Source organism: Pelodiscus sinensis, chromosome 4 (assembly GCF_049634645.1).
Source record: "Pelodiscus sinensis isolate JC-2024 chromosome 4, ASM4963464v1, whole genome shotgun sequence".
Lineage (NCBI taxonomy): Eukaryota > Metazoa > Chordata > Testudines > Trionychidae > Pelodiscus > Pelodiscus sinensis.
Genome location: NC_134714.1, coordinates 56,972,501 through 56,992,006, shown reverse-complemented (window position 1 = coordinate 56,992,006; position 19,506 = coordinate 56,972,501). Strand labels below are relative to the sequence as shown.

The window sequence follows — 19,506 nt, the reverse complement described above, 5'->3', positions numbered from 1 at the left end:
ATCTTTCCTTCTAAGTCTCATAAGGCTTAGATTATGGCTAATATCTCATGACACCAAAAGTAATACTGCAGCAGATATTAAAGCATTTTTTCAGTTACTTATTCTATAAAATATTAATTTCAAGCCAGTGCATGTGCTGTATATATGGGGTATTAGGTAACTGAGTTCCTGCTCAGTTCCAAATCAATAAAAGATAACATGTACAGCATCAATCATTTTTTATTCTTCCTTTGCTACATAACACAGCATGTGTTGAGATCTCTCTTTTTTCCTTAAGTAAACAGTCACTGAAGCTATCTTACCATAACTTAGATTCTACTATAGATTCTTACCTAAGAAAGAGAGATTTTTTTCCAGAAGCATTTCTCGCAGCAGGACTTCATGCTCATGCCCAATAGCACTGATGGATTTATGTTAAAGAAAAGCATTATATCAGGGCTCGGCAATGTTTTCAAACAAAAGTACCAAACTACATCAAAGAGCAGTGGCTGGACGAGGGGCCAGATCAGGATCACAGCGGCTGGATTGTGACATCCCCTCCTACCTGTATTGCAGCAGGATGGTGGCCAAACTGTGGGGCCCATCCCAGGATTAGGATGCTGTGGCCAGATAGGAGTAGGGCCCCAGTTGGGACCTTGTTTGCCAGGCTGCCTTGGAGTCTGCCCCAGGAGCACAGTTGTTGGGGACAGACCGTGGCAGTCAAATGGGTGCTGAAGCTGAGCGGCCACAGCCAGCCCCTTTCACTATCCTACCTGGGAGCACGCATGCAACCCCAACAGCATGCCCTCAGCAGGCTCTCGCCACAGCACAGCTGGTTCTTACCTGGGCACACTGCCTTACTTTCATCTCTGATTAAAGGTGAAATAGCCCCCCCCCCCAAAAAAAAATCTTGACAAATAATTATGAATTTTTAAATTGTTTAGTTAATTTTTCATTTTAATTTAAAGAGTTGTGTGTATTTTGGGAATGAGAAAAGAGCCATATTTGGTTCCATACTGAGCCATAGGTTGCTGACCCCTGCACTACATGTTCGGAATGAAACTAAATTCAGAACTGATAGAATATAATGCTCTACATCTGTAGGAATGATCAATAATATGCTTTTTAAAAAATTCATGGCCTTTTATGGTGGGTCAAAGTCAGATCCCAAATACTGAGACACCCAAAATCACCAGTTACTTTTGACAATGTATGCCAGTCTTTAAGTAAAAATAAAAGAAAATAAATCTACTTCAAACAAATGAGAAAATGCACCATAAACAACCTGCTTCAATATCCCCACAGGTAGTACTTCACCTTGCTCTCATTTTCTTATCCAAAAGAGTAAAGTATAAGATTAAAATGAGTGCTGATGTAGCTGGTAAGCTGGGGACTGATCTTCAGCTTTATACTCAAAACTATCACTGAAGTTAATGGGACTAAGTATATAAACTATAATTAATTCTGTTATCCAATTCAACAATTTAAGATTTTGTTCTTTAAATACTGAAACTTCTTACATTTAAAGATATACTCTAAAGCCATCTCATGCATCTCACTATACCAAAGCACTGATTCCAGTAATGAAAAACCAGTATTTCAGTGTAGTATCTCTAATCCTTGTTCCACTGGCAGCCTCTTGATCTGAATGTGGTATCACGAAGGCTGTCGAAAATTTGTAGTTAATTCCTGTGATTTACACAAAAAATGTAGCAGTTAAAAAAATTGTTATTAATCACACTGTTAAACAATGGAATACCAATTGAAAAATATTATATATATTTTTTTTCTATATTCTCAAATATATTGATTTCTATTACAACACAAAGTATTCCATACTTACTTTATATTATTTTTTATTACAAATATCTGCATTGTAAAAATGATAAACAAAATAAATAGTATTTTCAATGTACCTTATACAAGTACTGTAGAGCAATCTCTTTATTTTTGAAAGTGTTAGTTACAAATGTAGATTTTTTTTGGTTACATAACTACACACAAAACCAAAACAATTTAAACTTTAGATCCTGTCTGTGAGTCCTCTCAATCCTATTTCTTGTATAGTCACCAAGACAAACGAGTTTGTTTACATTTACAGAAGATAATGCTTCCTGTTTAAAATGTCACCTGAAAGTGAGAACATGCATTTGCAAGGCACTTTTGTAGTTGGTGTTGCAAGCCATGTATGTGCCAAATATGCTAAACATTGAGATATCCTTTCATGCTTCAGCCACCATTCCAGCGGACATTCTTCCACGCTGATGGTGCTTGTTAAAATAAAATAATAATATTAATAATAATAATAATAAAAAATTTTGTGAATGAACTCCTTGGGGGAGAAGGGAAGGTTACTCACTCTGTGCAGTAACTGGAGTTATTTGAGATGGTTGTCCCCGTGGGTGCTCCCTCATAGGTGCACCAGCGCTGCTGCATCCACCAGTCAAGAGACTGTAGCAGTGACTTCCGGCTGGCCGTGTGTGCTAGGCTCTGAAGCAAGACCCCTAGAGTGTGTAATGAACATGCACGGCCAGCCGGATCCTCAGTTCTTCTCTGATCCAGACCCAAGGAGAAACTGAAGCAGAGGGGAGGAGAATTGGTTGGTGGTGGAGCACCCACAGGGACAACTATCTCAAAAGAACTCCAATTACTGGAGTAACCTTCCTTTGTTCTTCAAGGAGTGTCCCCATGGGTGCTCCACCTGAGGTGACTACAGAGCAATGCTTGGAGGCGGAGCCCTTAGAAAGCCTGTTTTGGCTGCTGAAAGTACTGAGCAGCCGAATCGAGTGAAACTGTCTGCATACGATTGAATGGCATAGTGATGAGTGAAAGTGTGAGTTGAAGCCCATGTGGCTGCTCTATAGAACTTGTCTATGGGGATGCTGCGGAGGAAGGTAGTGGAGGAGGCCATTGTCCTCATGGAGTGGCACATACGGCCGAAGGAAGCCGGCTGTTGAATATGGCATAAGCTAATCTTATACAGTCCAAGATCCACTTGGATAGTCTGTTTAGAGATCGGTAATCCCTGAGATCTCTCTGCTGAGGAGATGAACAAGCGAGGGGGGTGGGTGAAAAGAAATTCCACACCCTGTGGGGTGACATAATATTTTTGATCAAGTCTCTGATGTTGATGGGATTGTCGTCAGAGTTTTCCACAGAAGCTTAGCTGGGTCCATCAATGCCTTATTCATGGGTATAGAGAGTCTAGTCTGCACTGAGTCATGAAGGATGTTAGTTAACTTATGCTGTGTATCCGGAGGATGGAAGAGGGATATTTCCAGTTTGTCAATTACCCTCTTAAAAAGGTCCTTAACATTATCCCCCGCACCGGTTATTAATGGGGAAGTAAATGTCTCTGCCAACAAGGATGGAGCCGTGTGTATAGGAATGGGGGAGCGTAAGGGCTGTTCCACTCCTGTGGTCTCCATGTCGTCTTCGCATTCAGAGAATTCAGACATGTCCAACAAGTGTAAGTTAGGAGGTTTAGGTTTGGCAGATACATAGTAATGATGCCCCAATTGGGGAACAGGATGTTGTCTGAATGTAGCTCATGGGTCCCAATATTGCCAACTTAGTGGCATGAATGGTGGTCCCCAGTGCTGCTGCCACTGTTGGGGGTGTACTGGTTTCGGTAAGGAATTCTTAGGCAGAGTAGGTTGAGGTAAGTCTTCCTGCTCAGAGTCACTGAAGTATGGTGATAAAGCCCAGAAGTAGCAGAAAAGGAGGACTTAGAACTACCTGGGGTGCCATCAGTGCTGAAAAGCGGGGTTCCTGGTACTGAGGCTATAGAGCTCTGCCGCTGTGGTGAACTGCGGAAACACAAGAGGTGGGCTCGCTGGCAGTATAGCGCTGCGGGGGGGGGGGGGGGGGGGGGAGACACAGGTGTCAGTGCCAGTAGTGTATAAGGCACCAAGAGCAAGCTGGGTGCTCTCGAGGACTTGGTCGGTGCCAGCTGCTCAGTGGGCAGCGCACATGCTGCTGACGGTGCTGCTGCTGATCACATGGTTTTCAGTGCCCGCTTTTTTTCCTGCCAGCATTTTAGCTGGTGCTGGACCAGCAGCTTTATACATCAGCCCCCGCTGTGCAGTAGTGTGAGGAGGGACGAGGCCCCTGCTTGTAGTCGCAGCTTTTATGTGAGCCAGAACCTGAACTTTTAACTGCCCCCCTTGATGCTATAGAGGCAGAAGTGCCATGACTTACATGTCACTTTTCTCGCCAGGGATGTAGACCAGGAGGAAGTCTGAGACCTCCTCTTCACTGAGGGAGATTTCAGTTTGGTGTTCAGGCTTTTAGCTGGAATACCCCTCTCACCCGCCTCTGCTCCTGGTGGACTATGCCTGAGGGAAGAGTTTAGGGGACCATCTGAAGGAGGTTTCAGTGCTGTCTCCATCTGCAACAAACGTAGTTGTAGCTGCCTACCTCTTCTTGTGCACTTAGTCAGTTTCTTGCAGTCCAGACAGCGCTCTGTATTATGGACTTGTCCCAGGCAGCAGACACACAACTATAGAAAGACCACACCCCAGGTACTTTTTAAAGCCAGAAGAGCTGGGCACGACCAGACTAATATTTTGAACAATGGCAACTGCTATAAAAGTGGGGCCACAGGAGGTGGTGGGAACGCTGCCAGACAGAGATCCTTGTTTTTGTTTTTTTGGTATGTATTTTTTCAAGTGAATAGCATCCATTCAGGTGGCTATTAGTTGAAGTTAAGGCTAGCTGAGTAGCTGAAAGGATGGAGAAGATTGAATGTGAAGGGGACTGCTGATCTGTGACTGAAGCAGGTGGCAGTCAGAGAAGAACTGAGGAGCCGGCTGGCTGCGCATGCGCATTACACACAGTAGGCATCTTGCGCCAGAGCCTAGCGCATGCGGCCAGCTGGGAGGGCACTGTTACCAACAATCTCTGACTGATGGAAGCAGTGGCGCTGGTGCACCTAAGGTGGAGCACCCCCAGGGACACTCCTTGAAGAAGTACTGCAAATCTCCTGTTGTGTTTTTACCTGCAGTCTGCCATACATTTCATGTTCTAGCAGTTTTGAATGGTGATCCTCAAAGTGTTAATTTTAAGAATACTTTGACAGCAGATTTGACAAAACACAAAGAAGGCACCAATGTGAGATTTCTAAAAATAGATACAGCACTCAAGCCAAGGTTTAGAAATTTTAAATGTTGGCCAAAATCTGAGAGGGACGAGATGTGGATCTTGCTTTCAGAAGTCTTAAAAAAGCAACACCGGGATACAGAAACTACAGAACTTAACTATAAAAGAAAATCAACCTTTTGTTAGCGGCATCTGACTCAGATGATGAAAATGGTCATGTATCAGTCCACTCTGCTTTGGAATGTTATTGAGCAAAACCCCTCACCAACATGAAGATTATGTCCTCTGAAGTGCTGGTTGAAGCATGAAGGGACATATGAACTTTTAGAACATCTGGTAGGTAAATATCTTGTAACACCAACTACAATGGTTTCCCTGAAAACCATTGTTCTCACTAGTAAACAAGAAGCAGGAAGCATTATCTCCTGAAAATTGTAACCAAACTTATTCGTCTGAGTGATTAACTGCATAAGGGCTCAGTAGACTTTCAGCTTTAACGTTTTATATGTGTTTTATTTTCGAATGCAGCTATTTTTTGTACATAATTTTACATTTGGAAGTTCAACTTTCATGGTAACGACACCTCACTATGGAACTTGAATTAGGAGAATTGAAAATACTATTTCTTTTGCTTTTTACAATGCAAATCTTTGTATTAAAAATAAATATAGAGTGAGCATTGTATGGTTTGTATTCTGTGTTTTAATGGAAACCAATATACATAAATATGTAGAAAACGTCCAAAATAGTTAAATGGTATCCCATTATTGTTTAACCAGCACAATTAAAACGCATGATTAATCATCATCTTTAAAAATTGCTTGATCGCTCTAATTATCATTAAAAAGCACAAGGTCACAACTTAGATGTTTCCAGTGTCTTTGTCCAGGGTTAAAATGCTAGTCCTTCAAAGATCTAATTCAGTGGTGGGGAACCTTAAGCCTGGGGTCTAGATGTGGCCCCTGGCTTGCATGGATCTGGCCCCTGAGACTCAGGGCCCCCCAGCATTGTTGCATTGGGGCCCCAATTTCATTGCTTCCCCACTGTGGGGCTGGAGCACACAAAATCTAGTAGCCTGTCCCTCCCCCCGGCTCTGGTGTGCAAAGAGAACGTGAGGAGTGTCTTTCTCCCTCATTTGGGGGCCACATCAATTATTGTTTTTTTTTTTGCTTCTCACTGGTGTGTGGCTCCCGACCTAAAAAACATTCCCCACCCCTAATCTAATTGATCGGAAATTTTGTAAAGGAGATCCTGTAAATGAAACTTTAAAACAACTACAATTCATTATTCTGCTTAAGACATACAAAGTGATAAACTGAAGAATTACCATTATAATTAACTCCTCTATATTTTATCAGCACTTACTACTGAACTGCAAAAAAGCCAATCATAAGAAAATACTTTATACATATACATCATGTCCTACATTAAACTATGCTAGCAATGACAGAACCAAAAAAGGAAAATGAATGATGGCAAAAATGCAAGACAAATACTGCAAACAGAACTGATAATGCACCATAAGCAGAAACACTTAGACTTAGTCTATAATAATACCTATTATTGATGTACAGCAGTGACCATGGGGCAAAACTTGTAAATAACCTCACAAGCCATTTTCTGCTCATGCAATCCAACAGCCTAGTTTCCCGTAAGCCTCTGAACTATTACTGAAAAATAGCCTCCTGGCATTTACAAAGAGGTTGACTTCATACTTTAGCCCATGCATATATAATTAGATAGTTATATTTAAAATCAATATGCAATCCTTCAGAAGACATTATGCTTTTAAAACCTTAACTTTAAATTGATTTTTAACTATTTTATGTGCCTTAAAATTAGCATCTAATTCAGCAACATACACTCTCAGATAATGCATTCACACAGCCAAATATCACCAAACTTTACTGTAACAATCTTTGTTCGACAAACTTTTCATGATTCCTAACAATTCCATTATTTTTGGTGCAAGCTGATTTGAAATATGTATGCGGAGGAGGGAGGGAGGAAATGGCACACTACAGATTACACAATACATTATTTCCTAACAATTTAATATATAGCAAAGATGTGTAGAATACCGCATCTTTTTTGTGATAAAAAAGTTAAAGTTTACAGCTTAGAAGCATATACACAACAAGACTACGTCATGTGCAAAATTTTGAGTAACAGGCCTTATGAGTAAAAACCCCTTTAAAAGACAAAGCATGACCTGCACTGCTTGGCCCCAGCCATCGGCTGTTCACCAACAGGGGCCTTTTTGACAGGGCCACTGCCCAGCAGGGCCTCCTCCTCTGGTGTCCGTATTGGCTAGGGCCGAGGGCAAGGCGAATGGTTTGGATTCCAGCTTTGGGGCAACAAGTGGCCAGCAACATTCACAGGCCTACCTCCAGCCAATCACTCTGTTACAAGTTTGGCCGCACCCCTGTGGCCAAGCTGCAATATAATGTCTCTGGTGCTTGTTTCCGCCCCCTTCCCCGCCCGTGGTCATTTCGGAGCATAATTGTCCCTGTTATCAGACCCCTCCCTTTCCATGTTATGGAAAACAATGTGCGAGGCACATCTCATTGTCCTGACAAAACCAACCCCTTACCTTTCTGCAACTTATGATAAGGTAAGGTTAGTCATCTTGTGCACAAACTGTAGTTCTTCGAGATGTGCCTCCGTGGATGCTCCATTCAGGTGTATCAGCACTGCTGTGCACCAGACCGGTTATTCTTAGTAGCAGTCTTCTGGCCACTGGTGTGTGCCACGCTATTGCGCAATTTCACCAAATGACAGTTGAGCACGCTCAAGTGGCTGTTCCCTACATTCCTTCTCTGTGCTGGACTGTGATCTCCTGGAGCACAGGGGAGAACGGTGGGTGTGGAGCACCTATGGGGACACATCCCAAAGAACTCCATTTACTGCACAAGGTGAGTAACCTTCCCTTCTTCTTCGAGGGTCCCCGTGGGTGCTCCACTCAGATGACTATGCAGCAGTATTCCTGCTTGGCAGTGGGAGCTCCGTGGAACCAAGTTGAACGTCCAAATCCAGTGGCTGAGTCGGCATGAGATTACATTTGTCCATGTTCAGTAAGAACCCTAGGTTGTCAAACACCTCTCAGGTTGATTGCTCCAAGCGTTCTGTGTCATCGTAGGTGGATGCCATGATTAAATAGTCGTCCAGATATGGAAAGATGTTTATTCATTCCTGTTGTAGGTGCGCTGCTACCATGGACAGGATCTTGGACAATACTCTGGGTGCCATGGATAATCTGAAAGGGAGTACCCTGTACTGAAAACGTAAGTCTTTGATGGTGAACTTAAGGAATCACCTGTGGGCCGGGTGAATTGAGACATGGAAATATGCGTCCTTGAGGTCGAGGTTAGCTAGCCATGATCCTTTCTCTAAGGCAGGTATAATCTGTGCCAACTTGACCATCTTGAACCACTGGTATTTGATTAACCGATTCAACCCCCGGAGGTCTAAGATGGTTCCCCCTTCCCCCCCCCCCCCCCGACTTCTTGGTAGTTAGAAAGTACCCAGAATAAAACTCTGTAACTGCTGGGTACCTCCTCTATAGCCTGCAGTGCAAGGGGACGTTGAGCTTCTTGAAGGAGGACTAACTCATGAGAGAGGTCCCTGAAGAGGGACGGGGAAGGTGGGTGGGTTGGTGGAACTGCTAGTAATGGAATGTAGCAGCCAGTTAGTATTATTTCTAGGACCCAGCGGTTGGACATGATAGTCCTCAAGGCCAGGTAGAATGCGGTGAGTTTGTTTCCAAATGGCCATTCACTTGGATTTTCCTGCTCTGGGAGATAGAGGGGTCTCCTACCCTCAACCAAATCTGCTGACGTGAAGTGGTCACCTGGGTGGATGATTGATCAGTTGGTTGTCTGTGGGGGGTTTGTCTCATGAACCTCTTGTTGTCATTGGGTCTTTGATGTTGCACGTACCCTGACGTTCTAAACCTTTGGTTGTAGTTGTACAACTTATATTGTTTTCTTCTGGCTCCAGGTTATTGTATCCCTAATGTTCGTAGCATTGCTCGAGAGAATCTTTCACGATGTGGAGTGCTGCATTGGTTGCCTTTGCAAAGAGCTTGTCCTCTTCAAATGGAAGGTCCTCAATATTCAAATGGACTTCCCTGGGGAACCCTGACAGCTATAGCCAGGACATGTGTCTCAGTACTAGCGCTAATGCCATCAACCGTGCAGCTGTGTCCTCCGAGTCTAACGCTACCTGTAAAGCTGTTCGAGAGATCAAGGAACCCTCTCTGATATTGGATACAAACTGTTCTAATGTCCTCTGGTACATATTAAATAAATGAGTTGAACGTTTTGAACATGTTGTGGGAGTATTTTGCTTGCAGTGCCTCATAATTCTTGATTCGTAGCTGAAGGGAGGCTGAAGAGTATGCCTTTTTCCTCATTGCATCTAGCCGTTTGATTTCTTTGTCATAACCTGGGGTACTGTTGCTGTTGTTGTCCCCTCTGGTTAGCTGTCTCAACCACGAGTGAGTTTGGTGTGGGGTGAGAAAATAGGAATTCAACGTCAGCGGATGCAATGTAGTATTTCTTGTCCAGCTTCCTCTCTGTTGGGGACATCAATCCCAGAGTTTTCCAAATGGTCTTGGCAGGATCTATCAGAGTGTTGTTCATCAGGAAAACTATTCTATTATGTTGAGGCGAGATGAATATGTCAGTGAAATGTTTTTTCTGGGACCCCTCGGAGAGCTTTATGTCAAGCGTGTCCATCACCCTCCTAAACAAGTCTTGAAAACGCCTGTTGTCATCCCTCTTTATCGGTGACATGGGCAGGCTCTGAGCATCCATCGTGGAGTAGGAGGTGTTAGGTGGGATAGAGGAACTCTGCGTGTCCTACTCCATTGATGAGTTGCTATCAGAATCTGTTTGATCCCTGTCTGTTCGTGGTCATGAGTGCACCTCAGCTGACTGAGTTATCAGGATCAATGCGCTGTTAGGGAACTGTTGGGTCCTATACGGTGCCCAAGGATTCCAATATGCCCACTGTTGTGGGGGGCAGGGGCGAAAATCGGTGGAGGCATCCAACTGTGCCATTTGGCAAGCCTACAATTGCTGGTGCTGCACGTCCGTATGCGTAGGCACCCACGAGGGGTGTCCCTCCTCATCCTCACTGAATCTGGCCGATGTCCGTGATGCTGGTGTTGAGAAGGAGAGAGCGCCTAGAGCATGGTGTGCCATCGGTACCGAACAATGGAGAGCACGGTACCGGCGGTACTGTAAGATCCACCTCCATCATGAATGTCAGGACCGAGATCTGAGAGCCCAGCACTGCACTGCTCCTGGCAGCTGTTTGCATATGCACCACCAGAACTTTAAACTGTGTCTGTACCGGTGATACCGAGTGTTTACTGACACACGATATTCTACAGCTCTGGGGCTTGCCAGTGTTCTTACTGTTCCACAGTACCGCAGTTTCCACCAGTACCGGGTTCCTCAGGGGGGAGCCTGGGGCATGTGAGGCAGATCTGTGCTTCCTAGGAGGCGTGTCTGTAAGCTGGATCCTTTATCCTGCTTCTGTAAGCCCTGTTTGGTCTTAGCAGCCTGCTTAACTTTCTTTGAAGTGCGAGGCTGAGGTTCAGCAGTGGACCAGGAATGCTTTGAGCTCTGCTCCATTTTCCGGTTTCTAGCATGTCCCCTCCAGGGAGTGCTACTGTTGCTTTCTTCCCCAATGGGATTATCCCTGGGAGAAGGTGAGCAAGGCTGTGGCTCAGCCATACTGTGTTGAAACAACAGTTTCCTTTGGAGCTCCCTTGCCCTCTTCGATTGCAGGGCGAGCCACTGGCTATGAGGACAGAAGCTAACAGGGTGATCTCTCCCTAGGCAGCACAGACACTGTTCACGCCCATCTGCTGGTGCAATTGAGGTTCCACACCTTGAGAACCTTTTAAAGCCCACAGGTGCAGGCATGGCAGGTACAGGATCATGAGAAGTCCTGTTGGGGAGTGGGACGTTGTGGCAGGAGCCACACGCCGCTTCCCCTGCTTGTCTTTTCCTCGCTCTTGTCTTCTCCTCTGATATTGATTTACTGTCTATCTCTTTCTCTCATCCCTTCCGTCCCTTCCCCCCCCCCCGTAAGTGAAGGATAAGAAAGACTGAGGGAAATGCGACCAAAGCCAGCGGTGGTTAAGAAGGAACTGAGAACACAGCCGCTGGCACATGCTCAACTGTCATTTGGGTGATTGCACAATAGTGCGGCACACGCCGGTGGATGGAAGACTGCTCATAAGAATCACCGGTCTGGTGCACAGCGGCACTGACACACCTGAATGGAGCTCCCACAGGGACCCTCAAAGAAGAGGAGGAAGCAGTATAACAAATTTGGTGGTCCTAGCTCTGACTTAAGGAGGAATTCTTGAAAAAATGGATTCATTGACCGACAGACAGATACTATATATTTTAGAAACATTGTGCATGAGAAATAGACTAAAGGCCTAAACATGCTTTCATTAAATTTAATGGGAGCAGTATTGTGCCCATACCATACACCAGTGTTCCTCAAATTGGGACTAGGACCTGCTTTGGGAAAGCTGCTAATGGGCCCATGTGCTTTGTTTATCTAAAGGGTCTGTAGCCATGTAGCCTCATGGTTCCCATTGGCTCCGGTTCACTGTTTCCAACCAAGGGAGCCATGGAAGTGGCATGGCCCAGGCCACCACTTCCCATAGGTCCTTTGGCTGGAAACTGTAGTCAGCTGTACAACGCTCCCCTCCCCACCTCTCCCCGGAGTGTGGCTGGCTGGACACAAATTCCTGTTCCTCCCCCCGTCTCTTGTATTTCTAGCTCTTTCAGCTGCGGATTAAGCAAGTTTCCTGTTGAACAAATGTGGTTTAGGCAGTTCCTGTTATGGAGAGACCTGATGTTAGCAGCCTGCCTGAAAGAGTAACATTATTTTAATATAATTAATTGTATTCCTGCTTATGAATATGTATGTGTGCATGAGGAAGTGTGAATGAGAACCGCCAATCATATGGCAAAACAGCATGTAATACCTTTTATAGATTAAATTAACGTGACAGGAAGCCAGGTGTCGCTCTCTCTCTAGGACAAGATATAACAGCATGCCAAGCCTGGGACTAGACTGGAAGCAGTAGATTTCGCATGGCTCCAAAGAGACTCTTTGTCCCTAGGGAATTCTTGTCATCTTGTGGCCTGATCTGTGGGAGCTGTTGCCTGGCCAGTTACAGCTGCTTGTGAAATCGGAAGTAATCTATGCCGCACCTGCAACCTGCCTCTAAAGTGCCAATATGAATGTGATGTGTCTGAGTACCACTGTACCCTTAAGAATCTGTACTAATAAACAAATTTCAGTACTGCTTCAGATCACCCTTTGTCTGGGCTTTATTCCTTGACTGATTCCAAGGACAGATAACAGAAACAGAACCAATGGAAACTGTGAGGCTCCATGGCTATGGACCCTTTAAGTAAAAAAAGGGGCATGGGCCCACTAGCGACTGTCCCAAAGCAGGCCCCATCTGCACACAGTGGGCGGAGCCCAGCTAGAGGAGCCCCAATTCACCCAGGGCATGATAGGCAGGGTCAGATCAGCAGGACTTTGGCCGGCCAGGTTGATGGAGCCCCTAGCCCATGGTGAGCAGGCCAGCAGAACCCCAATTGCAGCGGCCTCTTCCAGGAGCAGACCCCCCTGAGGACCCAGCGTCTGCTGCTCTGCACCAGCCTGTTTAACTGGTTACATTATATAATTTTAATTAACCAGTTAATCATTTTAAGGGATATTTACATCCCTATTCTGCACATGGGTGGAAAAGATCAGAGGGAACATTGGTCGACATGGGTATATATGTGCTGCCTCCAATGCTGATCCAAGAGGTACTGCACTCAAGGAAAAATTTTCCGACAATCATCCATGCAGCATGCATACATCTAAATGGAACAGACATGAGCAATCAAAGAACTCTCTGGGACTAAGTGAGGAAATCTACTCACCATCCTGCACACTGGTTACAAGGCCACAAACTGAAGGTTTCTCTTCCAAGCACAGGCTGAAATAGATCATTAACCTCATTCATATGCCCAATAAAGTGCATTTGGGCCACTGAATTTGTCGCCTCCCCAATATAACCTTACATCCTCAATTATTCAGGCCTGTTCAGAATCCCCAATGTGCTGAACACACAAAGCATTTACCCTTCCTTCACAATACTTAGCTTATTGTGGACATGCGTCAAATTCCCTCCTGCCTTCAAAAACAGGTCTTTTTCCATGCCTTATGTGACACATCACCTTCACATTGGTGACAAAGGGTGGGTCCAAGTGTTCTGGCTGGGTCTGCAGGCTTCAGAGAGGGGCTGGGGTGTAGTAGTAGGTACAAACTCTGGAATGGAGGTTGGGGGAGAGAGTGTTACAGGCTCTGAGCTGGGAGTGTGGGCTTGGGGGTGAGGCCAGGGACGAGGACTTTGGAACATATGAGGGTGTTCAGGGCTGAGGTGGGCTCAAAGTGGGGTAGAGGATTGGAACTTGGCCTTACCTGGGGAGGCTTTGGGCCGGGGCTGATGGGGAGAGACTCTGCCAGTTGTGGCAAGTCCAGGGCATGGGGAGAGATCTCTCCCCACTGCTGCCCTGAGCCTTTGCTTGGTGTGTAATAGTTCCTGTGTGGCGTTTAACAGGAAGCTGCACGGTTGCACAGTTTAGGGAGAACTATGCTTATGCCCTACTTTCCTTGAAGAGGAGGAGAAAAGAGCTGCACTGCTATGTCAGATGCAGCATTTAAATTTTAAATCAGAACTTGAAAAGCACTTGAAAACATCCAAAAGGTTTCAACTAAGAATACGCATGTACAGCTGCTGAACTTTTTTTGGTGTAATTTTAGTGAAATGGCATAAGAGAAAGGACTGCAGTGACCCTCTAACTAAATGGGATGTAAAACAGAGAGTATGAAATGTGTTTTGTGAAGCAGAACTTGGTGTCAGGTTAAAGCTAGACACATCTCCTCCACAGAGTCTAAGCTTGTCAATTGTGCACCTAAAATTTTATGGGAAAGGATACTGTTTGATGCTGTCCACCAGTGGTCCATAACAACAGTCATTCACAGTACACTGCAGACAAATAAGGGTAGTAGTATATTAATGGTCAGCTACAAAACTATTATAGTTAAACAATACCCTAAAAACAATAATTACTTTTCCTCGAAGAGGCTATCAAAATCTGTTTGGATATAATCATAGAAAACAAAAATTGCATACTTTTTATTCACTATAAAAGCTAGCTATTAAAAAGTGAAATGCTTTCCTCGCAAATATTGCATTGCCATTTATGGTGCACCCTGACCTCAGTGATAGTTTATGATGACAGTAATTAAATGAGGTTTAAAATCCTTTACTCTGCTAGGCAGATAACAGCACTGCCACGGAAAAAAGATCGCTGTGATTAATACCTGATAGACCTGATTTGCTAGAACTCCATCTGGAATCAGGGAAGGGTCTCGCAGCATACTATTTATAAGCGTCTTGGAGGCTATGTAAGAAAAAGAAAATTGTTAGCTTAACAAACATATTACTATCCAGCTGTCAAAAAGTGAAATATATTTTTAAAAAGGAAAATGTTGGTTACACTGATAAAATGAGGTTACTTTAGCTATAACTGAAGGTTGTTCAAGATTTGTGATCCCTACCTGTATGTCACTAAGGATTATGAGCATGTCCTAGGTGCCCAGAGGTGGAGCTTTTGAATGTAATAGTTTGTCGGAGTGATAAAGGGTGTGGCAGGCCACCAGCATCTACAGTTCCCTCTTTGCTGTGGAGCTGCTAAATCCACAACAGAGGGGAAAGACGGTGAGTTAGGAAATGTTAGGACAGTGAATTAGGAACGAAGGACGGTGAGTTAGGTCCTTAGCACTGGTACCAGAAGACTCTGATGGAGATTCTGCAATAGGGTGCACTTTTTGCCTGTTCAGGCTGATGTACAGAGATGACGGGGTTTCCCCAGCTAGGATCTGATGATGGTCCCATGGCACCTCCATAAGGTGTTTCCAGAGGCAGAGGGTATGGGCAGGAAAAGAGAGGCAAGTGCTGCACCTGGGTGCAATGTTGGCTTCCCTCACGCATAACAAGCAGTGCTATTTCTCATTACTGATGAAAAACAAGCAAGGGCAGGACATGCTGGCTTTATATCCCGATGTCTTTGGCATAATTCAGTACCCATGCCTGGCTATTGGGAGGTGGGGAAAGGTGTAAAGTTTGGCAGGAAGCACTGTTGAGATGGTGTCCCAAGTGCTAACTTGGGTATGAAAGGAAGAACTAGAGGAAAAAAACCCCAAAATGCAAAATAAGAAATCTAAACTATTAACAGCACTATGGATAGCTTTAAAAAGGAGATTAGGAGTAGAAGCTCTGATTTGGACAATGTGGTGGTAAGAAGGAACTAGAGGAGCTGGTGGCCTACCACGCGCTTTATCGTCCTTGGCAAGGCCATAAGGCGGCAGTGGGCATTCACAGACCCCTGAAGAGTACTACTTCCAAATGCTATGGCTCTAAGAGAATGTGCATGACCCTCAAGTGAAACACAACAGAAACCATTACTCAAAGAACTCTATTACACAAAAAAGCAGTTGCAGTATATTCTCCTCCATTTGTTAGTCACTTCTTTCTTATATGATTTCATTCTGATAACTTCAGAACCACAAAGGCATGTTATAAACACAGGGCCAAATTCTGACTTAAGTTATACTTGTGCAACCCTATTCCGCAAAGCAGTATGCACAGGAATATGTTCTAGGAAAACATCTTAAATTTTAAAAAGCAAGAGGTTAAGATTAGAGGAGGAAGATAAATAGAACTTCAAACAGGTGTTAATTATATTAAAGACAGTTGTATGACCAGTTTTAGTGGTATTTTGGGACCTGAAGATTCCACTTTAACACTTTCTACATTTTTGCTGCATATGTTCATTAGCAGCACATTTATTTACTCTCACTTCAAATATGCTAATCTAAACTCAGAAAACAGAAAAAACTAAATGATAGAATGAATAAATAAATAAATAAAGTCTCATAAGCAATATTCTTTGTCTTATTTTTTCACAATGTAATTTATTCTTGTCGATCAAATGGGCTTTTCAATGATCACTATCAGGAAATTGTTTTATATTTAAATATAATCTCTGTAAAAGTCCAGCAGCTATTGTCTCTGTGGACTGCTAATCTGAGCAATGTTGCATAACAATTTATAATAAGAATCATAAGATTTTTAGAACTGTTCCTGTTTCAGAATTTATAATATAGTAGTAAAAATATTTAGAATCCCTTATTAGCTCCAAGTTACAGAAATTGAAATAATGTGGCTTACACTTGGTTATATTATATGTGGAACATAAGATTTCTGAAAGAACATGTTATATAAAAATCAAATAAATGTATGAAATTAACTACAGAAAAACATGTAAGTTAAATAATATATTCCCAGAACACTTCTTGGATACCATTATGTGCAAGACTGCAAAGATAAATCATAAAATAATTTTAAAATGTTACATCAACAACAAACTCAGTTCAACTTTAGCATTCTTCATTTTAAAATAAATAGTATCAATTAAGTAGACAGACTTTTAAAAACAGTAAGGATAATATAAAAAGTTTGAAGTATGAATACACTCCATCATATATTACAAAATGGTATATAACTTAAGAGGAAACGTGGAAGAAAGGTGAGGTCCGAGAATAGATAACACGGGATATAAATCAGGTATAAACAAGGTCACTACCTGGACTTTTAGGCTATGTCTAGACTATATCTCTCTTTTGAAAGAGGGATGTAAATTAGGCAGATCAAAAGTGCAAATGAAGCGCAGATTTAAATATCCCACACTTCATACGCATATTTGCATCTGAATGCTGTTTCAAAAAAGGTTATTTCGAAAGTGAAACCGCAGTCTAGATGAGGTTCTTTAGGAAAAAACCCTTTTCCAAAAGAGCCCGTAATCCTGAAAAAATGAGGGATGTAGTCTAGACATAGCCTCAGACATACATCAGTAATGACTGAAAGTTAGTATCTGAAGGTTTTTCAAATAATCAGCACAAATGAGTTGGAGGCAATTTCTTGCAGAAATGCATCCATAATACAAAAAACTGCCAAGCTTCACAAACTTGTTGGTAATCTAGCAAGAAAGGCCGGGGACTCAACAGGACTAGAAGCTAAAAAGCTTTATCACAAGAGAGAACAAATACAATTTTAGGCACATTGAAACACACTGTCAGAAGGGCCTGGGATTCTTCTGTGGTTATGATACTGGACTAAGGCCTGATCTAGACTAGAAAATGTTACCAGCATAACTATACCAATTAAGAATAGGAAAAAAAAATCGTATTCCCATCCAACATACATAGCTTTGCTAACAGGAGAAAGAGTGTAAATATATTTATACCAGCCCAAAAGTCCTGCCAGCACACTTATTCTTTTGGGGGAACTTGTATAAACTATGAGAAATAACTTTTTCTCCATTATAAGTTGTAACTCCACAAAGAGAGTCTGCAAGTATAGTTTACTAATATATCTCATCAGCAAACTCTTTCTACTTGTTGAAGCTCCCTTGTCCGGCACCCTCGGGACCCAGTTGGTCCCAGATAAAGGATTTTGTCAGACCAAGGGAAATCATTTCTGGCCCCTCTGCTGCAAGCCCCACTCCCTTCTCTGCTGCCCTACCAGGCTTTTGACTACCTGCTTCCCCCACCCGCAGTCCAGCTGAGCCACATACTGGGAATTCCAGCTCCTTCCCCCTCCTTCCTTCCAGCCTAGCTGAGCCACATGCCGGGCTCCTGCCCTCCCCCCATCCGCAGCCTAGCTACATCGTGCTGGGTTCCTGCCCCCTTACCCTGCATCATGCCAGATTCCCACCCCACCCTTGAAATGTACTGGAACTCTCTGATTCTGGAATATCCATGGTCCTGTAGGACCACGGATGTTGCTGGACCAGAGAGTCCCAGTTTATAGAGATACAACTTGTAATGGAGACAAAGACTGAGATTTGAGAGATTCTCTGCTTTGCCATAAACTTCCTTTTGGGCAAGTCACCTTGTCTCTCAGTTTTTCATTTCTCCTTCTTTAAAAAAGAGACTAAGTACTATTATTTTTCCTCCTATCCTTTGTCTCTCTGCACCATTGATGCTTTGGCTATATAGACATATTTATATTTTATCCACCACGGTTTGCACCTCATATCCCAAAGTTTAAGGTTCACAAATGAATTCATCTTACAAAGTTCTGTTCTCTCATGATATATTTCCTACTTTTTGCAGTGGAAAGAAACTGAAGACTGAGAGCATTTAGCATTCAAGCTATGAGTGAAATAAGCATTTTTTTTTTAAAGAAAAAACTTGTTTTTATATATTCTTAGAATTGGAATGAAGAAAATGTATGAAAACCTTAACTCGAGGAGGCTTTGCTGATCTGTGATTGATGAAGGGCTCCTTCTGGAATGCGTGGGATATAAATATCCCATTTCTCCTCCTTTCAGTGTACATGGTTGGTCAGTGACCCCACCATTTCCTCTTCCACCCCTTGCCTCCACTTATGTAAGTCTCCCTTTCCTCTCTCCTCTTACAACCCAAATGCAGTAGGGACACTTTAAAGGAATCCTGACCCCTTTTATTCCTGCTGGCCTGGCAAAGACCCACCACATTCAGCTGTGGTGAGTGACAGAAACATGCATTTGAACAAAATATAAGACTGAAAAAGGCAAAAATTGGGCAATAACATTGTTAGTGACATGGTAGTATTTAATGCACAGCAAGATTGCAAAAATTAACAATATTCACCATTGAAAAAATTGTACTTGGAGGGGATCTGATTGATGAATTCAGAATTATGAAAGTTCTATGTGAAAAACACTTCTCCTCTTCTACCTTGTCCCATAAACCCATTTAAAAGCTTACAAATGAAATTAGTGGCCAGTAAATTTAGAAAAAAAATAGAAGTAAACATTTTTTAACATGGTATATAATCAACCAATGGAATTCAGTGCATCAGGAGACTATCCAAACAAACATCAAGGCTGGATTTAGGAGAAAGTTGAATTATTTATGATCAACAGCTCTGTTGGTAGTTATGCATCTTAAGATACACTGCTTGCACTTCCCACTTGAGTAAACTGATCACTACAAAGGACAAGGAAGATTTCAGTTTCATCCCATGAACTTCACTGCACAGTCAGTAAGGTTTATTATCAGATTTTTACCTTTGCGTGAAGCATTAAGAATTGGCCACTATTGAAGGCAAGATAATCAGACCAGCTACATTTGGCAAAACTGTTTCTAGAATCACATTCTAAGCCAGGGCTATTCAACATATGGCCCGCAGCTGTTTGTCTGTGGCCTGCAGTGCGGTTTGGGTTTATGCAGAGCTCAACACGCGGTGTGCAGGTGGGATCCTTTGAACATGGCCTCCACTGA

General features: G+C 43.2%; 1 protein-coding gene across 8 annotated transcripts in view; it reads right to left on the bottom strand.

Annotated features, from left to right (window-relative positions):
* CDIN1 (CDAN1 interacting nuclease 1) overlaps window positions 1-19,506 on the bottom strand; it is a 237,458-nt gene that overhangs the window by 129,965 nt on the left and 87,987 nt on the right. For all 8 annotated transcript variants that reach the window (XM_075927022.1, XM_075927019.1, XM_006132709.4 and 5 more), the window contains 3 exons: window positions 14,500-14,579; window positions 14,112-14,161; window positions 333-400 (listed from right to left, as the gene is read on the bottom strand). In XM_075927022.1, the coding sequence (XP_075783137.1) occupies window positions 333-400; window positions 14,112-14,161; window positions 14,500-14,579 (198 nt within the window). The remainder of the gene's footprint in view (window positions 1-332; window positions 401-14,111; window positions 14,162-14,499; window positions 14,580-19,506) is intronic.